Genomic DNA, 18,540 nt, shown 5'->3' on the forward strand with positions numbered 1-18,540 from the left:
GCCTTGAAGCCTGGTGAAGGTGTTTTCCCAAAGCACAGCCTCTGCTCACTGGATTTCCTTTTTTTATAGAACTTCTCCTGGTTTCAGAGCTATGCCTCTTTTTAGCCCACCTACTCGGCAGGGTCATACATTGTACTTCATCGTAGATGTAGTGAAGCGTACTCAATAGAAACTATGGTCGTAAGAATAATGGGGGATATGCCCATCAGGTAGTTAGTTACAAGCACCACGCAGAGACATATGTTTCAAACATGTGTTTATTTTGTGGCTCAGTGAAAAAAAACTTGCGTATGTAAAACTTACAAAGAAAGACAGTTGCTTAGATGGCAGAATTCCGTGATGACAAAAAGGCACTGCAATGATGGCATAAATAAGGCAATAAGCTCACTTCATCAATCTCAGCACATATGAGACAGCCTTGAATGCCACCGATGAATGACTATACATAAACTTGCCAATATAGAGCTGAATGTGTAGCCATATACTCATAAATGAAAGATCTGTGAGTCGAAAATTTGTTTTGGATCGACTGAAGCAATGGAAACCAGATGCCATTCTGATAAATCTATAAATACAGCGATGAGCAAAACCTAGACAGCGTACGCGGAGTATGACTCCGAGGCTCGCGAGAAGGCATGACATTAGCATGAAAATATGACATTGTTTGAAGCTATTTGCAGTTATTATGCCTAATACTGCTCATCCCATGTCTGAATAAGTAATCACTAAGATCAATTGTAAAAGCGTTATGACTGTTTCACACACATACACACATACATACAATAAAGGGTGTCAAACGCAGCAATAACATCTTCGCAGATCACGCACGCAGTGATATTTAGGTCATTCCGGTGCATAGTATTAGAAACTAATTGTAAGCAGTCGAACGCACTTTAGAGCCTCGTAGCAACTTATTATAGCATGAGTTGCAATGAAGTAGTCTCAAGACCACTAAGGTTGTCTCATCCAGCATATGGACATGTCACTGAACCAAGAAAGAAGTGAATGCCCTGAAAAAGATGACACACGCGAGTTTTATTTAAGTTTTGTGTTTTCTAACTTGTAAAACGCAAAAGGTGCAAATGGTGAAAACAAAACAACAATAAAAATGTTTAAAAGAAGCTACAAAGGCTGCCCAAAAACATCCCTCACACGCACCCATACCCCCAGACCTGCTGCTATAGGCCACTATTATACCAGCAGAGAGCCAATGTTTTGAAGCGTGCTGCGCACTCTCTCGTCTTGAGCTTTTGAGAACTTTCCCGCGTCGATGGTGCTACATCACGACTGCGATGCTCAGTAACATTTCCAGCACTCAAGTAAGTTCTGGTGAAAACACTACGTAAGGCGCCTAAAACCGTTGATGACGAGTGGCAGTGAGCAACCGTGTTTATTATGGTTGATTACATTTACCTTCGAGCAAATAGTACATATTTACCAACTCTAAACGTTACCCTCTATCGCTTGTCTGACAACACCTGAGAGACACAAGTGGAAGACTTCTTGTATCAAGAATTTTTTCGAGCGGAATCTCAGCTATTTCTCACATGTACACGCCCGTGTACTTTTCTGCGGCACTAACCGGTAAATATGGCTTGTCCCGAAATATTCGCGTACGTATAGCTGCGTATCACATATGTCCTTGCAACTACAAATCACGCCTCCATCCCCGTGTGACAAAAACACATTCATGTAGATCGGACGTCACGACGAGTTTCTAGTCTACGCGAACAGTCTAAGAGGTCTTAACAAACAAGACGTGTTTTTTATTCCTTTGTGCTGCCTTTGCAAGCGATAACACGCCTGAAAGCTACAATCCACGCCGTTTAAATGCACAGGAAACGCGTGTCGATGATAGTTTCCGCTGGTGGCGAACGAGGTTCATGTCTTTACATTAAGCGAACGCGTGTCTCCTTGCGGACGTCGTTGCATTGTCCCAAAACCTTACGTTGGACCTTAAGCCGGCTAAAGACGCAACACGCCTGTCTCAGAACTGCGTTGGCAGCTGTGCAAGGACGGGAGTAGTCCCGCGAACAAGGGGTTGTACGAATTGCGTGGACTCCGACTGCCAAGTAGTGGCGAGCGACCATTAGCTCTTCTTCACACTTTGGTCCACCGCGTCCAGAACCGGAACGTCTACATTGTCGCCTAGCGCTGGCGACGTTGACGTCTTCTCAGGCGACGGAGACTCCGGAGTTGGCTGAGGGTGGGGCATCCTGTTTTCAACGTGCATCTTGACGCTCGCGGGGTCCTGGTTGTCAGTGCCCTGCTCGTTCGTGTGCACGGTCGCCCGGAAGCCGTCCTTGTCGGCTACGTAGTGCACGGTGCGCTTCCGGCCGTCCACGTCCTCCACGATGTAGTAGCCGGTGACGCGCCCCGTGTCGTCTTTCGTCTCGTGCCGCGACATCTTGCTGCCGAGGCCATCGTACGAAGAGTAGCCGAACGAGTAAGGGTTCACCCTCTGCTGCTCGCCGTCCTGCAAATAATTAAGACGGGCAGTATCAGAAGAGAACAAGGGCGAGAGTGAAGACGGTGGAAGTGAAACAACGTCACAGCTCCTGGCATCCCAGCTGCAAGTTCTGCAGTTTTGTGTGTGCGTGTGTGCGTGTGTGCGTGTGTGTGTGTGTGTGTGTGTGTGTGTGTGTGTGTGTGTGTGTGTGTGTGTGTGTGTGTGTGTGTGTGTGTGTGTCATTTTTTTCAGCGTCATCTTTATCATTGTCATCAATCATCATCTGCAACATTGATTTAGTCGTGGAATAATAAGTGGGCCGTTGGATCACCTTTAGCACAAGAGGAACTATGGCGGACGCGGCCAGTGAAATTAGAAAGCGGATTTACACACTAGAAAGAGAAACTAAAATCTGTGAGAGTCATTCGTAGAAGACCAAAACAGGTGTATTCTAAACATTTAGCTATGGTGGTCAATTGCAAAGAGGGAGGCTGTAGCGCCTCATTTGAAGAAACAAATATTCTGTGTCGTCACGATACTATGACTCCTGTGGTAGTGAAAAGTTTCTTTCTGTAGACTGTTACTAATCCATCTGGCCTTTCTCGCTAACACAAAAACTTATATGAACAGACTGGCACTGTAATTTGCAGCTGCAAGAGTTGACAAAAGCAGATGTTCCGATTTCTCTCCGAAAATTCACTACATTGAAGACTCATCACTGAGATTTAAGCAGAGTTATCAATAACTTGTGGCAGTCATTCGTCACACGGCCTTTGAATACTAACGAATGAGAGCCCAGGTGTACAGAACAAGATTACGCATTGTAATGTCACACGGGTCGCCTACAAATGGATAAGATGGGCCAGTCCGATTTTCAGAAATTTGCATATAGCTCTCAGTCATACCTCATCTCGGCCTCCATCATCACTGACTCCCGCCGAATTCACCCCTCGACGCAGCAACTCTTGACTGGAGATGTCCTGGCCGAGTTTCTGTTCGGGACCATGCTGAAAAGCCTGCAAATGTGAAGGAACGAAAAAAAAAGAGAGATCAACTCTCAGCTCTGGCGAGTTCCTCTGGTGGCGGTTGTCTTCTACGTGTTTTCAGCTGAACTGTACATCATCCACTTACCATGAAACACAGCACAACAATTATCGGTACTTCAGAATTTCATTCAGGGTGTAGCTCCTACACGTAACGGCAAACATTAACTTGCCAAAATTTAATTATGCAAATATTTATGATAATCGCGATGGAATTATAATTGTCTCGCTCATATTCACGGCTTCTGAATTCTGAAATTCTGAATTCACGGCTTCTTTTTTTCTGAAAAAAAAAAACTTCCGCCCTATTTAACAAAGCTCTCCAAGAACTCTCCCGAATGCTTATAAAAGAAGCATCTCCAATTAAGGTGCCCCAAAATTTCTTGCTAGCTGTATTCTAACCCAGCCATCAAAGCGTTCATTTTGGTGTTAATAAAGCCCTACAGAATAGCAGGTTTTAGCTATCCAACTTCTAGCCCGCCGAGGCATTCAAGGTATCAGCATTCGGAGCAAACGACGATATATGTGGACGCGACGATGATTTTCGGTAAGATAGACACCGCGAAGCCTATTACTACCACCAACGACCTGATCATGCGGCTACGAATCGCACTGATGACAGAGACGCCAAAGACTTTCTTCTAAAGTTTAATTTCAGAGCCATTATTGGTAATATTCGCTTACGCGTAAAAGATCCTGGAATCGACTAATTACGTCCGCGAACTGCAACAAACTTGATTCTTATGCAACAAACTTATTAACTTCAACATCTTTTTCTTATCTTTGTACAGCGATGTGCCCACGGTGGGACAGTGACAAATAAACTCATACAATTTCTAACAATAAATATGTGTTTCGGGCAAACTAAAGCAAGCACAGGAATGTTCTGCGGTCCTACAGCACTTGTTTCTTCAATACATGGATTCTTTGCCTACAAGCGGGCGTCTTAAATCTGCTGGCACCAAGCCATCTAGTTCCTCACGAGATTCTTTATTCGTATCGCCAAACCACTTAACGAAGACTTCATATCTGTCCACGGCTCTGATGTCTGATGGTTTCGGATGTTATTGGTGCTGTCTTTTGCCATCAAAATACTTCACATACCCAGGAACGAAACTGCTCGAAGAGAATGAGCGCGAAAAGACGTGCGAGAAGGAAAAATAAAAAGAAAAAAGTATATAAGTTCATAGAATTATCTTTAATTCTCTTCCCAGGACAGAAAAGAAAATTGTGAGCAGGTTCAGAAAGAACTAGCGCACTACAAACAGTATCTCCATCATAGAAACGGTGAGAACTCGTCATAGTATATTATATAGCGGGAATGGTTTGCGTACTATGCTGAATTGAACGATGACAAATATAAACGTGTTTGAGGTCAATGAAAGTAAACATTTATGGATGCTTATCATTTTAAATCGATTAGAGGGCATTCTGGGGAACGAGAAGGAACGGTGTTGCAAAAAAAGAAAAAAAAATATGACTAGTACAGTGAAAGCTCGTTAATTCGAACTTCAATAATTCGAATTTATGGATAATTCGAACTGCACGATTTGGTCCGGCCAAGCTCCACAGAAGTCTATGTATAAAAAAGTCCGTTAATTCGAACGCGAGAACGTTCCCTCACGGATAATTCGAACTACGCTCGCCTGGCACCCGGCCAGAGAAACGAGCCTACTGCCTACACACAAGGCTGTATTGCCTCCGAAACGGAGAGAACGGCGAGAGAAGGCAAAATCGGAAAAAAATCTAACCGGCGCAGGGTCAGCCAGAAGGCAGCGGCGGCTGCCGCCTCTCCGGTTTGCGTAACCTCCGAGACTTCTTGCCCGTTGCGAATCTCGGAGGCTTTGCAAATCTTGTACAGCTGCTAATGTTGTGCGGAGATGGCACGGCAAGCTCCAAAACACAGAGAATCAAGTGCGTCGCAGCTGCGCTTGCAATCAAGAACCAACGAATCAGGGCCTTCGCCGCCTTCACATGTTCAGCGTCTTTGTCTCGGCACTTGAGTGCCCGACTATAGACAACCTACACTTAAGTTCTCTCTCTTTCTCTTTCACTCCCCATTCCCCTCCCCACGCGTAGGGTAGCAAACTGGACTCAGTCTAGTTAACCTCCCTGCCTTTCCGTCTTCCCTTCTCTCTCTCTCTCTCTCTCTTTGTCTCGGCAGTCTTCATCAGCTCTGCACCTCTGTTTTCAGCTTAGGAGGTATCGGCCGTCGCGATTCATTGTGATGGTGTTAAGCCTCGGCGAACGTTCGTTTCGGTGGACATCGGTGGTGTGGCACAGTCGGACCCAGAGCTTCGACTTGATCACTTTCTGACACGCCAAAGTTCTGACATGCCCTACTGCTTCCAAATTGCAGTGTACCGTTGCCCTCCTTCACTTTCGTTAGTTCGAACTTTCGTTAATTCGAACTGAAGCGGCTTCCCCTTGCGGTTCGAATTAACGAGCTTTTACTGTAAATGTTGAGCCCAGAGGAAGATAAAATTTTATACGCTGGAGAAGCACACGACGCTTGTTCTGGTCAAGTAGCTAAGGGTGTGTTTTTGCTCTGTGTCTTTTACCAAATGTTTTTGAGTCTTTTGTTCCAATATCTGTTAACTTTCCAGAGTAATTGCCTATTTCTCTCCATTGTTTCTCTCATGGCCAGGCCAGGAGGCGTCCTCCACCTGGTCGGCTTCCATTCCTTGCTCTGATTTGCCGGTGGAGCTTTTCTTGCGCAGTGGAACGAGCAGCGCACCTATTCCTTTGGTTCCGAGTGATGGCGGAATGGTTCGCATGAAGAATCCTAAGGCAATTTAAACCGAACTCCGAATGGCCAAGGCTAATTTTCAACAAATCACCGAGGTTCGACAGGTTGGCTAAGGGGGCATTCTTTGCTGTTCGTGAGACCAGACTTGTGTTCAAGGTTTACTGAAGTGCGATGTTCTTGCGACACATCCGGTGAGCAGTTTCCTTCCTCATCACCTTGCATGTACCAAAGGCCCAGTCTGCGGTGTCGACATAAGTCTATGTCCTGCAGAAAGTTTGGAAATGTTTTCAGTGGCAGGCGTGATTTCAGTGTATCGTTGCAGCCGTGTCGTTGTTAATAAGCGCATGCCCATAGAAACAGTCATTGCTACATTTTCTGGAAAGAATCGCCCATCGGAAATCAAGGCATGGGCACTTATGTACCGAGTTGAGCCTCTATCCCCCCGCGTCCTTCAGTGTCTAAAGTGCTGGCAGTTCGGGCACCTTATAAAAGGTTGCAAGTCTAACACACGATGCCGGATTTGTGGAGAAGGCCATAATTGAAATGACTGTTCTTGCCGAAATGAGTCCTACGGCCTTTGCAGTGGTTCTCACCCTGCAGATGAGCCTAACTGCCCTGCGAGGTCAAAAGAAGTGCAAATCCTCGAAGTAATTGACAGAAGTCGATGCTCTCGTCGTGAGGCCATTGGATAAATTTAGAGCAGGACTCAAGGGTATGCTAGTATAACAACCCGTCAAACATAGTGTATGGAAAACTCGATCTCTCAGGCTGTGGCATATTTCATAAAAAAGGCGCTGCAGAAAACAACGGAGCGCATTGTGACAAATCTCACCGACTCCCTTGTTGAGGTGCTGTGCTCACAACTAGCTCCGTGGCTTCACCTAACCAATAAAACGAACATTGCGGATCAGGTGTGGGGTCTACCGCGTAATCCACCTATTGAAATATTGACTTCAATATTGGCGCAGGCATTGACTAAAAACGATTCATCAAAGCCAGCAGCGTATGAGAAAGTTGACCACATCTGTCTCTCCGACATAGATGGAATGGAAAATCAAAATGTATATATGGACCCCTGACCTCTTAAACGAACAAGGTCGCCGATAGAGAAAAAGGTTAGATCTCCCACCAATTCCAAGGCAAAAAAGTACGTTAGAGAGATTCCAACTAAGAAGGACTTCTTAAAAGAGAGCGCTTTATACCAAGCAGTCTCTGCTACTCGGATTTATTCACGATAGGAACTTTAACAGTAATTCAGTGGAACTGTCGCCCTAGATCTCATGTGTGCTACCTCGACCATGTCCGATACCTCCTGGAAGACTGTTGATTCCGGAGGTAACAGTGATCACCTCCCTATAATTTTTGAACTTCGTACCCCGTTAAGCAGTTTAGATAGTCATGTGCGCACTCTTGTTAATTACGCAAAATTTAAAAATGCGCTAAAATCAACTTTGAACGCTCAGAAGGGCATGAAGAGGGACATTAAAGCAATGAGCCAGTGTTCAATTCTAAAACAATTCCCATAAAATGTTCAATTTGTTGTGCAATCTACTAAAGGTGGATCATATTGTTCCTGGTAGAATTCTGACTGCGAGCGAGATTTTAAACGTAGAAATGCTGCGTGAAAAAAAAAACACTTTCATACAACCAATGCCTTGTTAATTGGGCTGATTATACATATATGGCTACTATATTTAAACGAACAGTCTCAAAAGCTAAGGAGGATTATGATTCCAAGCACTACACATATCTTTCGAAGTCTAGCAATAAAATGGCCCTGTTTAAATTTCTTCGATCCCATGAAGTCATACCGGCGCCCGTGAATATCGACTCTGTCGTTCTCTCAACAAAAGAATCATTAGAATCACTTGAGCAAAGTGCTCAAGGACTTGCGCAACGTTTCAAGCATAAATTGCCGATAGAACTAACGAAACCTCCCTTGGGAGATGACTTTTTAAAAGTAATAGCGACAGAGCTTGAGGGCATTATTAGTTTGTTACCGGCGTCAGCCCCACGTTCAGATGGCATTACAACAGGAGTGCTAAAAGTTTTCATTGATTACGCGCCTCAGGACCTGCTCAATATAATAAATTTCTCTCTCAAAAATTCATGGGTTCCAAGAGAGTGGAGAGTAGCTAAAATTATTCCACTATTGAAGAAAAAAGCAACTGGACTTGCCTTAGACAACATAAGACTAATTTCTCTTGTTTCCAATGTCGTCATAATAATAGAAAGGGTTGTTCACCGCCGTATCACAAATATTATGGAGGATGATACCCTTCTCAGTCCTTGTAAGATTGGATTTCGTGCCGGCTACGCCATATGGTGCGCCTATGTAGATTTAGAGAGCCGCATTAACCTTGCTCGCCGCAAGCGAGAGTACGCAGCTTTGGTGACGCTAGATGTAGCAAAAGCATACGACTCTCTAGAATATTTTATTCTATTCAATAAGCTTCAGTCTGCGGATTTCCCGAAGTATATAACCGCTTGGATCTATGAATTTATGAGGGATAGAGAGTTTTATTGTTACCAACATGGTATTTCGACGTCTAAACACCAGCAGACAAGATATGTACTACAGGATTCTGTTCTTTCCCCTATATTATCTAACATTTTGCTAAGTACAATTCATTTGTATTCGGAAGTACATGTTTATGTTTATGCGGACGATATCGCATTTTTTATGTCCGCAAATAATATACATTCGCTGCACTAGTCGTTGCAGAATTACTTAGGAATGCTGGAAACATGGCTAGAGGGGTTATGTATGTCGTTAAATATTAGCAAAAGTGGGGTATTAGTATTCCCGTTAACTGCACAGGTGCATATATCTTTACAATACCGACAGGAAATCATTCCTAAAGTTGACGAAGTCAAGTACCTTGGTGTTATTTACGATGGAAAACTCGTCTGGCGCCGTCACATTGATCATATTAAAACAAAGGCAAAACGTACCGTAGCTACTCTCCGCCGGCTCAGCCACCGTCGCTCTGGACTACGCTGGGATGATTCTATGATGATATATAAAATGTATGTTCCCCCTATATTAGAATTCGGCTGTGTAACATTTTCCGGTGGTCCCGCCTACAAAATTTAACCTCTCATACTCTTAGAAAGGGAAGCTCTACGATTATGCCTCGGGCTACCTAGATTTGTTGCCAACACGGTTTTACATAAGGAAGCTCATATACCCACCTTATATTGCAGATTCCGCATGCTTACGGTTCAGACATTTTTAAAATTTCATGACTTTTTGAAAGGACGTGAGCAATATGTATTTATGGTTTTTTCAAATACCATGGTCGAGATTACACAGTCACAGATAATATTTCTGCAAGCACAGTTACAAAAATTGAATGTGTTCATACGCCAAGTTTGCCATTCGAATGATGCCATACCAGACCTCCAAAGTGAGTTCGAGGACATATTTCCAAATCATGCTAAACTATCAACAAGCAGACATTTATTTAATATCCCACACGGCGAAAACCTACACCAGCCAAACACTGACAATCTAAAAGCTACTGACGCTTCTGTGCGCAAAGAGAAGGCAGGAGGGGGATCTTCTGTGAATCTCTTCAATGGTCTTACTTCCTTCACCTTCCCGACTTCACACCCATACCTCAGGCCGAATTATGAGCGATTATATTAGCATTACCAAAACCCTCCCAAATTATCCATTAGCTGTTATTATGACCGACTCGCTATATGTATGCACAGCACTTACTGCATCTTTAAATTCAAGAATTCAATGAACATTTCGTTAGATGGTACCTCCGTACTTACAAAAAGTATGTTTGCTTTAGATACCGGGACATCGTGGGTTGCACTTGAACGAACGAAATGGCTGATACGCTCGCACGAGCATCCCTCCATGGCCCTATCATATGTGTTTTGCCAACAGCAGCTTATATCACCGCGGCTAGGTGCAGAAATTTCTCTATATCACAAAACTCTGCGATATCCATCTTGGCTCCCCACGGAATTATAATAATTGGTGTCCATCAAGGCAATTAGAAGTATCTTTTACAAAATTGAGATGCCCTATACCGCGTCTAAATTTTTACCGACACAGGTCTGTTCGTGCTATGTCCCCTGCACGTTGTTTTTGCAGTGCACCTGAATCTATCGTACATTACTTCCTCTCGTGCCGTCGCTTTCTAAGACAAAGAAAACTATTAGAATACTCATTTACCAAACTTGGCCTCTTGATAACCTCGCCAACCATTCTTTCTTTTGGGGCCACTTCACTGGGATCCAGCCACAGGGATGCTTTTCTTGCAGTTTAAAGTTTTATTACAGAGACAAAAAGATTACCTTGCTGAATTTCTAAAATCATCAATTATTTCTATTATTTCAATTCTTTATTTTAGCTTATCTTATCAAAATTCTTAACAATATTTTCACTGCACTACTAAATCACAGTTCTTTAGTCCCACGCTCCACTGTTCAAATCTAGTTTTGCTTTAATTTTAACCATACGGAAAACCGCCTGCTTCTTGACCGATCCTCCATAGTGGGTATGCGCCAGTGTTTGGGAAGCCAAACGAAATGAAACGAAACGAGAAGCTCGAGGAAGGCGAGCGCTCGTAGAAGAGGAAGGCGACGAGGCGCGAGACGGCGGCGGGCGCCTGCACGCGGGGGGCGCTCGAACACCGGAAGCGGCCAGTTGGTTCCCGGGACCTCGCCGCAGCTCTTTCCTCGTCCGTCGGGCTTCCATCCTAGACCACCGCCACCCCGGGGACCAGCCGCCACCATGCCCGAGGACGACGACGACGCAAAGAAGGGCGGCAAGGACGACGCTAAGAAGGACAAAGGCAAGGACGACAAGAAGGACAAAGGCAAGGATGACAAGAAGGTCAAAGGCAAGGATGACAAGAAGGACAAAGGCAAGGACGACAAGAAGGACAAGGGCAAGGACGACAAGTGCCCCAAGAGCGGCAAACCTTCGGGCAAGGGTTCGGGTAAGGGTTCCGCTAAGGGAACCCCGCCCAAGACACCTGCTTCGGCGCGCCCGCCCAAGGAAGAAAAATCCGAAAAATCTGAAAAATCTGAAAAATCCGAGAAGTCCAAGAAGAGCGAGGCCTCCGAAAAGAGCGATGTCTCCGTGGCTTCCGCCGAGTCCAAAAAGAGCATCGAGAAGCGCTCCAAGGACAAGTCGACAAGCCCCTACATGGCTCCAGGGCCGTCGGAGACGATGCGCAGGGCCATGGCCGACACGGGTCCCGTGTACGCCGAGCGATACTTCAACGACGAGTACGAGGACGACGACGAGGCGCGTAACTACGTCGAGGTGCAGGTGTACGAGCGTCGCCCTTCCGCTATGAACGTTGTAGAAAGAACCCCACGCAGGGGAGTGACACACCAGCGGGGACACACGTACTACACGAATGCGCCGCCCACCCGCCAGCAGTCGCGCCGGCAGAACGACGGAAGGGCTGCGCCGATGCAGCAGCGAATCGAGCGACGAATAAGCTCGACGAGTCAGCGTCAGCTCATCCTCGACGGCCAAAGCTTGTCCGAGAGTCAAGAGGGCTCGTACTACGAGTACGAGGAGCGCGGCCCTCCTCAAGTAATGCCAGGACGTTGTGCCAGTCGTGATCGCTATTCAGGCCAACAGATGGATCGCTACGCGTGTCCCCAACAGGATCGCCGCTCAAATCACTACCTGGATCGCCGCCGCTCAGGTCGTGTTTCGCGACAAGGTTCGCAACAAGTCGCCATAACGCCAATCGCCGTGGTGGTCGATGTGGTGAACTTGGACAATCCCGACGACGAGGGCCGCTTGTGCGCTTTGCCCTGCACTCGAGCGAGCTCGAGAGAACATATGTGACGTCAGCCGCCGTCACTGTCTGCGTTTCGAGATGATGGCGTTCAGGGCAGAAAGAGTGCCACGATGAGCAGGCGGGCGTGATGGACGCCGGTTAACAAAATTTAATGCAGTCAGCTCGTGGTCACGGACTTCGTGGGACTTTCTCTTCGCGCCAGGTTGTTCGCAGCTGGGCACAGGATTACTTGTCCCATATTAAATTCCTACAAAAAGCCTTGTGCAACGCCTCTCTTCATTTAATCCTACTCGCCGCAGTGCCTCCGAGCCTTTGGCGCTTGGCTCGGATTTCTTTCGGGACGAACACACTGCAATGGGGGCATTGCAAGAGAACGCCAGTGTTTTAGAATTTCTGCAAATGTTAAAAAGGACACCACCTGCTGTGGGTTTGCCCTGCTCTGAAACCGACGAGGCTCCGGCACCTCGCAGCAGCGGGACTCTCGCCGCATAATCTCAGCCATTACACTGCTTGGACGCAGGGACCGCATTATCGATCCCTCTTGGACTTCATTAGGTCAGCAAATCTATTTTCATTCATTTAATCATCCTTGTTCACCCCCATCCCATACCCTTGTATGCCCTGAGGCATTTATCCTCGCATTAAAAAAAAAGGACACTGCGACGAAAAGTCTATCCAGTTAAGATGAATGCAAGGAATAATTTAAATGTCTTTTGAGATATTTAATATTGCCAGTAAACCACGAGGTGCAATAGCGTGAGGCTGATCGTCCGGACATCTCGTGGGCTTATACAAGGAAGTAAGCTGTCAGCACTACGGCCGACCGATAGTTGGCAGGGAATCGTGCCTACAGGCAGTGTAAAATATACGTGAAGGTAAAGGCAACAGACAAGCGACAGGGGCGTTAACTTCCCACTGTTACTATTGTGAGAAACTTCACATAAATAGCGCAAAGACGTACGAACCGCGTAACCAAAGAAATTCAGACTTAACGTGCTAGCAGGTAAAGCAACAAGCACTCGAGTATGAACCGCTGTTAGGGTTGGCGTCTGGCACCACGTGTTGAAAGGAATTTCAACCGACCATCTCACCCTGCCTCGTCGAAATGAGGCGTGACTTCGCCTGCTATTGTTGGCGTCCCGCACACGTGCAGAAAGAACTCTTTCTCACCCGACCTTCTTCCACCAGGCCTCGTCGAAATGAAGCGTGACTTCCTAATTCGCCATGAACATATCGAGCGTCTGCCTGTCTGCCGGGAGCCCCGCAGTGTACAGGCCTCTTTTGTGTGTGTATGTGTGTGTGGGTGTGCGAGTTTAGAGAGACCCTTTTCTCGAATCGGACCTAGAGGAGAACTTCCGCGTACCCGCAACGCGCAGGAGAGGTGTACAGGCGTCTACAGTTCCAGGAGGCGGGCCAATATCTTCCTTTCAGCAGGCTCGGTATAACCAGAGGAGTAGGGGCCCTCTTTCTGTGCCGGTCATGTGTCGTCGACGGAAGCAAGATCCCGCCCACGATTGTAGAGAGCCTATTTAAGGGGCTCCAAAATGTGCTTTTGATCACTTCATGCTCTTCTCATTTTCTTTAATCTACCTTTGAATAAACCGTACAAGTTTCGCACTAGAAATCGTTTCGCCTTTGCTTGGTCGCCATGATCTACCGGATGCCTGCAGCCCGCCGACAACGCCACGCGACCTATTAAGTAACGTCGGTCGAGCTTCAATAGGCAGGCGTCGCTACAACTCGGGAGCAGTACGATACGCTACCCTGGAGTACGCAACACCGCCCAGAAATCTCGCCCCTTTCTTTTCCGAGTGATTCCCAAGGCACATTTGACAATGTCGGTTGGTGGGTTGATTTGCCTTTATAACGTACAACCTCGCCAACGTTGCACTTCGCCGGCGCCTATGTTGTTGTTGTTGTAGCCTGTGATGCATGTGGCTCCTACCCACGATGGGGGATTGGGCAACAAATGGGTGGATTATTTGAAATTAATATGGAGCATAAATTTCCTAATAGCTATTGAAATAGCATTGAATAGTGCAGAATTACCTGTGAAATAATATCAGGGAGGTCATATTGAATGAGTAATAATTAATTTAAAAGCAAAACAAAAAGAAAAGAATTTAGCAAGGCGTTCGTTTAGATTCTGTAAGGAATGTTTGGACCACGAAGCATGCATCCCTGTGGCTGAATCCCAAAGTGGACGCTCCGAAAGAAAGAATTGCAGGTTCTGTCAAGTCCAGGCCAATTCTTCGAAAAGGTAGTTCCAACCATCTTTTTCTCACCGCAGTAACGCGGCGACAAGATAGAAGAAAGTGCTGTATCGTCTCTTCCTCATTACAAAAAGAATAGAGGGGGGAGGGAACCAAACCCGACCTGTGTAAATAGAAATTCAGCGAGGGAATGCGGCAGCGTAATTTGGTGAGGCAGACCTCAAGCATCTTTGTGTCACAGGATTCGCTATGCCAGGGAAATGCCAGGTGCTTATACTCTGGAGAAGCAGTAAAATGTGTGTTTGATAAGGCTAATCTTATTGATCGCATCCGAAATCTTGCCTCCGTGATCTGTGCTATCACTGGTAGAATAGGAAGAACAGGGCCGGATAGCGATGCATTTGCCAGTGAATCGGCAGTTTAAAAAACAAACCTTTATGACCAGGCACCCAAATCAAATGAACACATTGCACATGGGCAGGAACTAGTAAGTGGAAGAGTTTTAGCATGGGTGACCCATTAGTAGCGGTAAGGCAAGAGCGTACAGAAAGGGAGTCAGTAAGAATAGCAGCCGTTGTAATCATTTTATCTAGTTTACGTAAAGCTAGGATTACTGCTGAAAACTCGGCCAGAAAAATAGGCACAAAATCAGGCAATTTTAAAGAAAAAGACCAGTCGAGTGCAGGACAAAATATTCCAATGCCAGCTTTTTCCTCGCTCTGTTTGTTTCTACAGCGCTTAGGTGGTCTTGCAAAATGACGTTTAAGATGCTGTAAGGGAGTAGTTTCGCATGGTTTGGGAAAATGTCAACGAACCTGATCTCTGGGTAATTTGAATGCGTATTATTAGGAAGCATCTCGCGAATTTGAACATTTAGGGGTTCAAGTAATGTTTGCACAAATATAATCTGTGTTTTATGAAACCTGGGCCGATGAATAGGAAAAAATAATTCTCGATCAGAGAGGAAAATAATTTGAGGATGGTTTAATGTTGATTCATATAGCCTTAACAAAGTCTGAACGGTCAGAAGGTGAAATCGGCATAATATGGGTGGGATTCTTGCCTCCAGGTATAATACGGCATTCGAAACGTATTTTGGGAGGCCTAAGCACCAACGTAGCGCCTCTCATTCCAACAAAACTAGTGGCCGAAGCTTGTATGATGGAACACCTGAGAATAAAACACATCCAAATTCTAACACCGGACGAACATACATGTTATATACCAACAAGAGGGATTTTCTTCGCATACCTGTTCTTCGATTGCTCAACTTGCGCAAGATGCCTACTGAACGAGCTCCTTTTGTTGCAATATATTCGATATGCGGCCGCCAGTCAAGATTTCCGTTGTAAATAACTCCAAGGTATTTGAGTGACTCTACTTGTGGGATATCTTCGAGATGATAATTAAGCGATATGTATACTGAGTCTTTAACGGGAAAAACAAGGATAGCACACTTATTAGCATTCAGGTTTAAGTGTAAGCTATCCAGCCAGCCTTCCAGTTCCGTTAGATACGACTGCAGTATTTCGTAAAGAGAGTATATGTCACTAGCCATACCAAAAAAGGCAATGTCATCAGCATAAACGTATGTACTGACATTTGGGTGAACGGGGATTCTGCTCACTAAAATATTAAATAATACTGGTGAAAGTACCGATCCCTGGGGCACACCTCTTGTTTACTTATGTTTACAAGAAGAATAGCCGCTTCGAAAACAATAGAACTCCCTGTCTTTTAAAAATTGATGCACCCATGCTTCAATATAGCCTGGAAAGCAATAGCTCTCTAACCGATTCGTTAAAATTGTATGTTCAATGCTGTCATAAGCTTTACATATATCTAAGGTAACTAGAGCTGCGTATTGTTTTTTCTGTCTGGCGATGTTAATGCGAATCTCAAGGTCTACAAGCGCGTGCCATATTGAATAAGCCAGATCGAAATCCTATTTGACACGGACTCAATAATCGATTGTCGTCAATAAACTCTATTATATGTCCGAGAAACACCCTTTCAATAAGTTTCACTATATTTGATGTCAACGCAATCGGTCTGATTTGTCGATAGTATACCCTGCTCCTTGTTTTTTAAGTAACGGAATAATGTTTGCGATCTTCCATTCTTGTGGAATCCATGCATTACTAACAGAGTAGTTTAGCAACTTCAGACGCTCACGTGGAGCATCTTGAAGGAAAATCCTTAACATTGCATTTGTTATGTCGTCCGGGCCAGGCGCTGTAGTTGGCAACTGTAACATAACCTGTGCTACTTCCGAATTGGATATCTCCTTGTAGCCCGAGAATGCAGGAGAAAAAACAGAAGTTGGAAGGCGCGTTGCGAATCGGCTCTCCAGTCGTTTAGCTGAAGTTCTAAGGACTCCAGCATTTCCTGTGAGGTATAGACGATTGAGTCTACATTAAGGCTCATTGGGAATTTGTTTCTAAAACGAAGGTAATTAAGTAAGGCCCGTTTGTTTTTGGATTTCGATAGATAATCAAAATGGTTTTTATCGTACTCATATTTTGCATGTTTAATAGTACGTTTGAAGGTTGCTGAAATAAATTGATAATCTTTCCAATTTTGTGGGCTCTGATTAGGTAGAAGTTTTTTCCAAGCAGCTTTCCTTCTTCTATAAACTCGTGTGCACTCACTGTTCCACCAGGGACTAGATGAGGAACGCTTGGCTGCCTGAATTACAAATTCAGACTTTTGTCGGGACATCTGTAACGCTGAACAAATATTCAAGCCAATTTCTTCGTCATTACTATTAGTTAGTGCCGCAATGGTGGAGCGCATGCATTCTTTAAATTTTTTGCAATTCACAAATATTCTGCCGTGTCGTTGAACTGACGTTAAAGGGCATGCAATTTCAAAGTATACCGGGAGATGATCACTGTTTGTACAGAAATCAATCGTCCAAGATGTCACAGCGACACTTGTCCTAGAAAACGTCAAATCTAACACTGAGCGAGATTGTCCATGGACAAATGTAGGTCGTCTGATATTAAGGCATGAAAGATTTTTATCTATGGTCCAGTCCCACAGACGTGTCCCACATGAATCTGTTTTGTAACCTCATGACACGTGATGCGAGTTGAAGTAACCTGTAAGGATGACTTCACTTTTGCAGCTGGCAAGCGCACTATCCATTTGGTATGTACTGTGCACGCCCGTAGGGAAATAAGCATCTATAATCGAAAATGAGCGCTAGCCTGGGATGCTAAGGTGCACTGCCAAAATTTCACATTCCGGAGACATTAACTTGAAAGCTATTTTCGCCTTATGACAGAATTTAGATGACAACAAAATCATTAAATCACCTCCTAGTGAAAGGCGATCTTATAGAAAAGATCGAAAATCTTTAAAATGAAACTTTTTCTCAGGAGTAAGCCAGGTTTCTTGTAAGATTATGACGTCAGGATTAAGGTGAGTTGTTAAGCAATTTAAGTTTGTTGAAGCAGAAAACAAGGAAGGACACTTCCACTGTAGCACTTTTAAAGAAGCTATGGTGATGATCTAATTCATATAATTACTTCAGCGACTACCGTCGCAATGAACTTGCTTGGATGCCAGAATGAGAAATTGGATTACCCTTTTTGTTTTTGGTATATGGACAAGAAACAGTTACTGGAGACCCAGTTCGCTTTTGCGGCCTGGTATCATGATTTGTTTCCATGTCGACCTGCGAGTCTGACTGACGCGAAGAACAAGGATCGGATCCTACAAATGTTGGGTCCGATGAGGTACTCGGCACTAGGACTGAACTGGCTACCTGTTCTGCAGCACAAGCAATCGATTTGGTGATTGGTGTTGCAGCTGTTTGCAACAGCTGTGTCATCTGCGCAGTAAACACTTGGGAAAGACATTCGGTAACACTTGTGACAATATGTTGCATAGCCTTTGTCATTGCTTTTCTACGGCCGATTCAATGAGTTTCGACAAGTTGTCTTCATGTAAAGTAGATTGCCTCGCAGTGACGCCAGCGTATCCAAAGGCTCTTTCCTTGACGACTTCAATAGCTTCTCGCCGCGAACATGGTCGCCTGTCAATTACCTCGAGTACCTGAATTTCGTTAGCTCTAGCCGAGCAGTTTCTATAGTCAGCCGCATATCCCACCGGTTGACCACACCCAGCACACTGATCGGTATCACGGTACAAAATTCGGTTATCACAACAGGGTCGGCACCCGCTTTCGTTGCAGTACTTATCTAAGTGCTCCGCAATACCATTGCTCTTGTTTTTCGTGCTTTGCTCTTTTTTTGGTTTAAGGGAGCATAGAGACAGCACGTCTTTATCTCGT

General features: G+C 45.1%; 1 protein-coding gene across 2 annotated transcripts in view; it reads right to left on the reverse strand.

The window, feature by feature from the left end:
• Positions 1 to 239: 239 nt before the first annotated feature.
• The window catches only part of LOC135908357 (uncharacterized), a 79,836-nt gene continuing 61,535 nt past the window's right edge, over positions 240 to 18,540 (reverse strand). For both annotated transcript variants that reach the window (XM_065440120.1, XM_065440119.2), the window contains exons 9-10: positions 3,355 to 3,465; positions 240 to 2,476 (exon numbers count right to left, since the gene is read on the reverse strand). In XM_065440120.1, coding sequence (XP_065296192.1) covers positions 2,090 to 2,476; positions 3,355 to 3,465 — 498 coding nt within the window. In that variant the 3' untranslated portion in view covers positions 240 to 2,089. The remainder of the gene's footprint in view (positions 2,477 to 3,354; positions 3,466 to 18,540) is intronic.

Source organism: Dermacentor albipictus, chromosome 5, assembly GCF_038994185.2.
Source record: "Dermacentor albipictus isolate Rhodes 1998 colony chromosome 5, USDA_Dalb.pri_finalv2, whole genome shotgun sequence".
NCBI classification, from domain to species: domain Eukaryota; kingdom Metazoa; phylum Arthropoda; class Arachnida; order Ixodida; family Ixodidae; genus Dermacentor; species Dermacentor albipictus.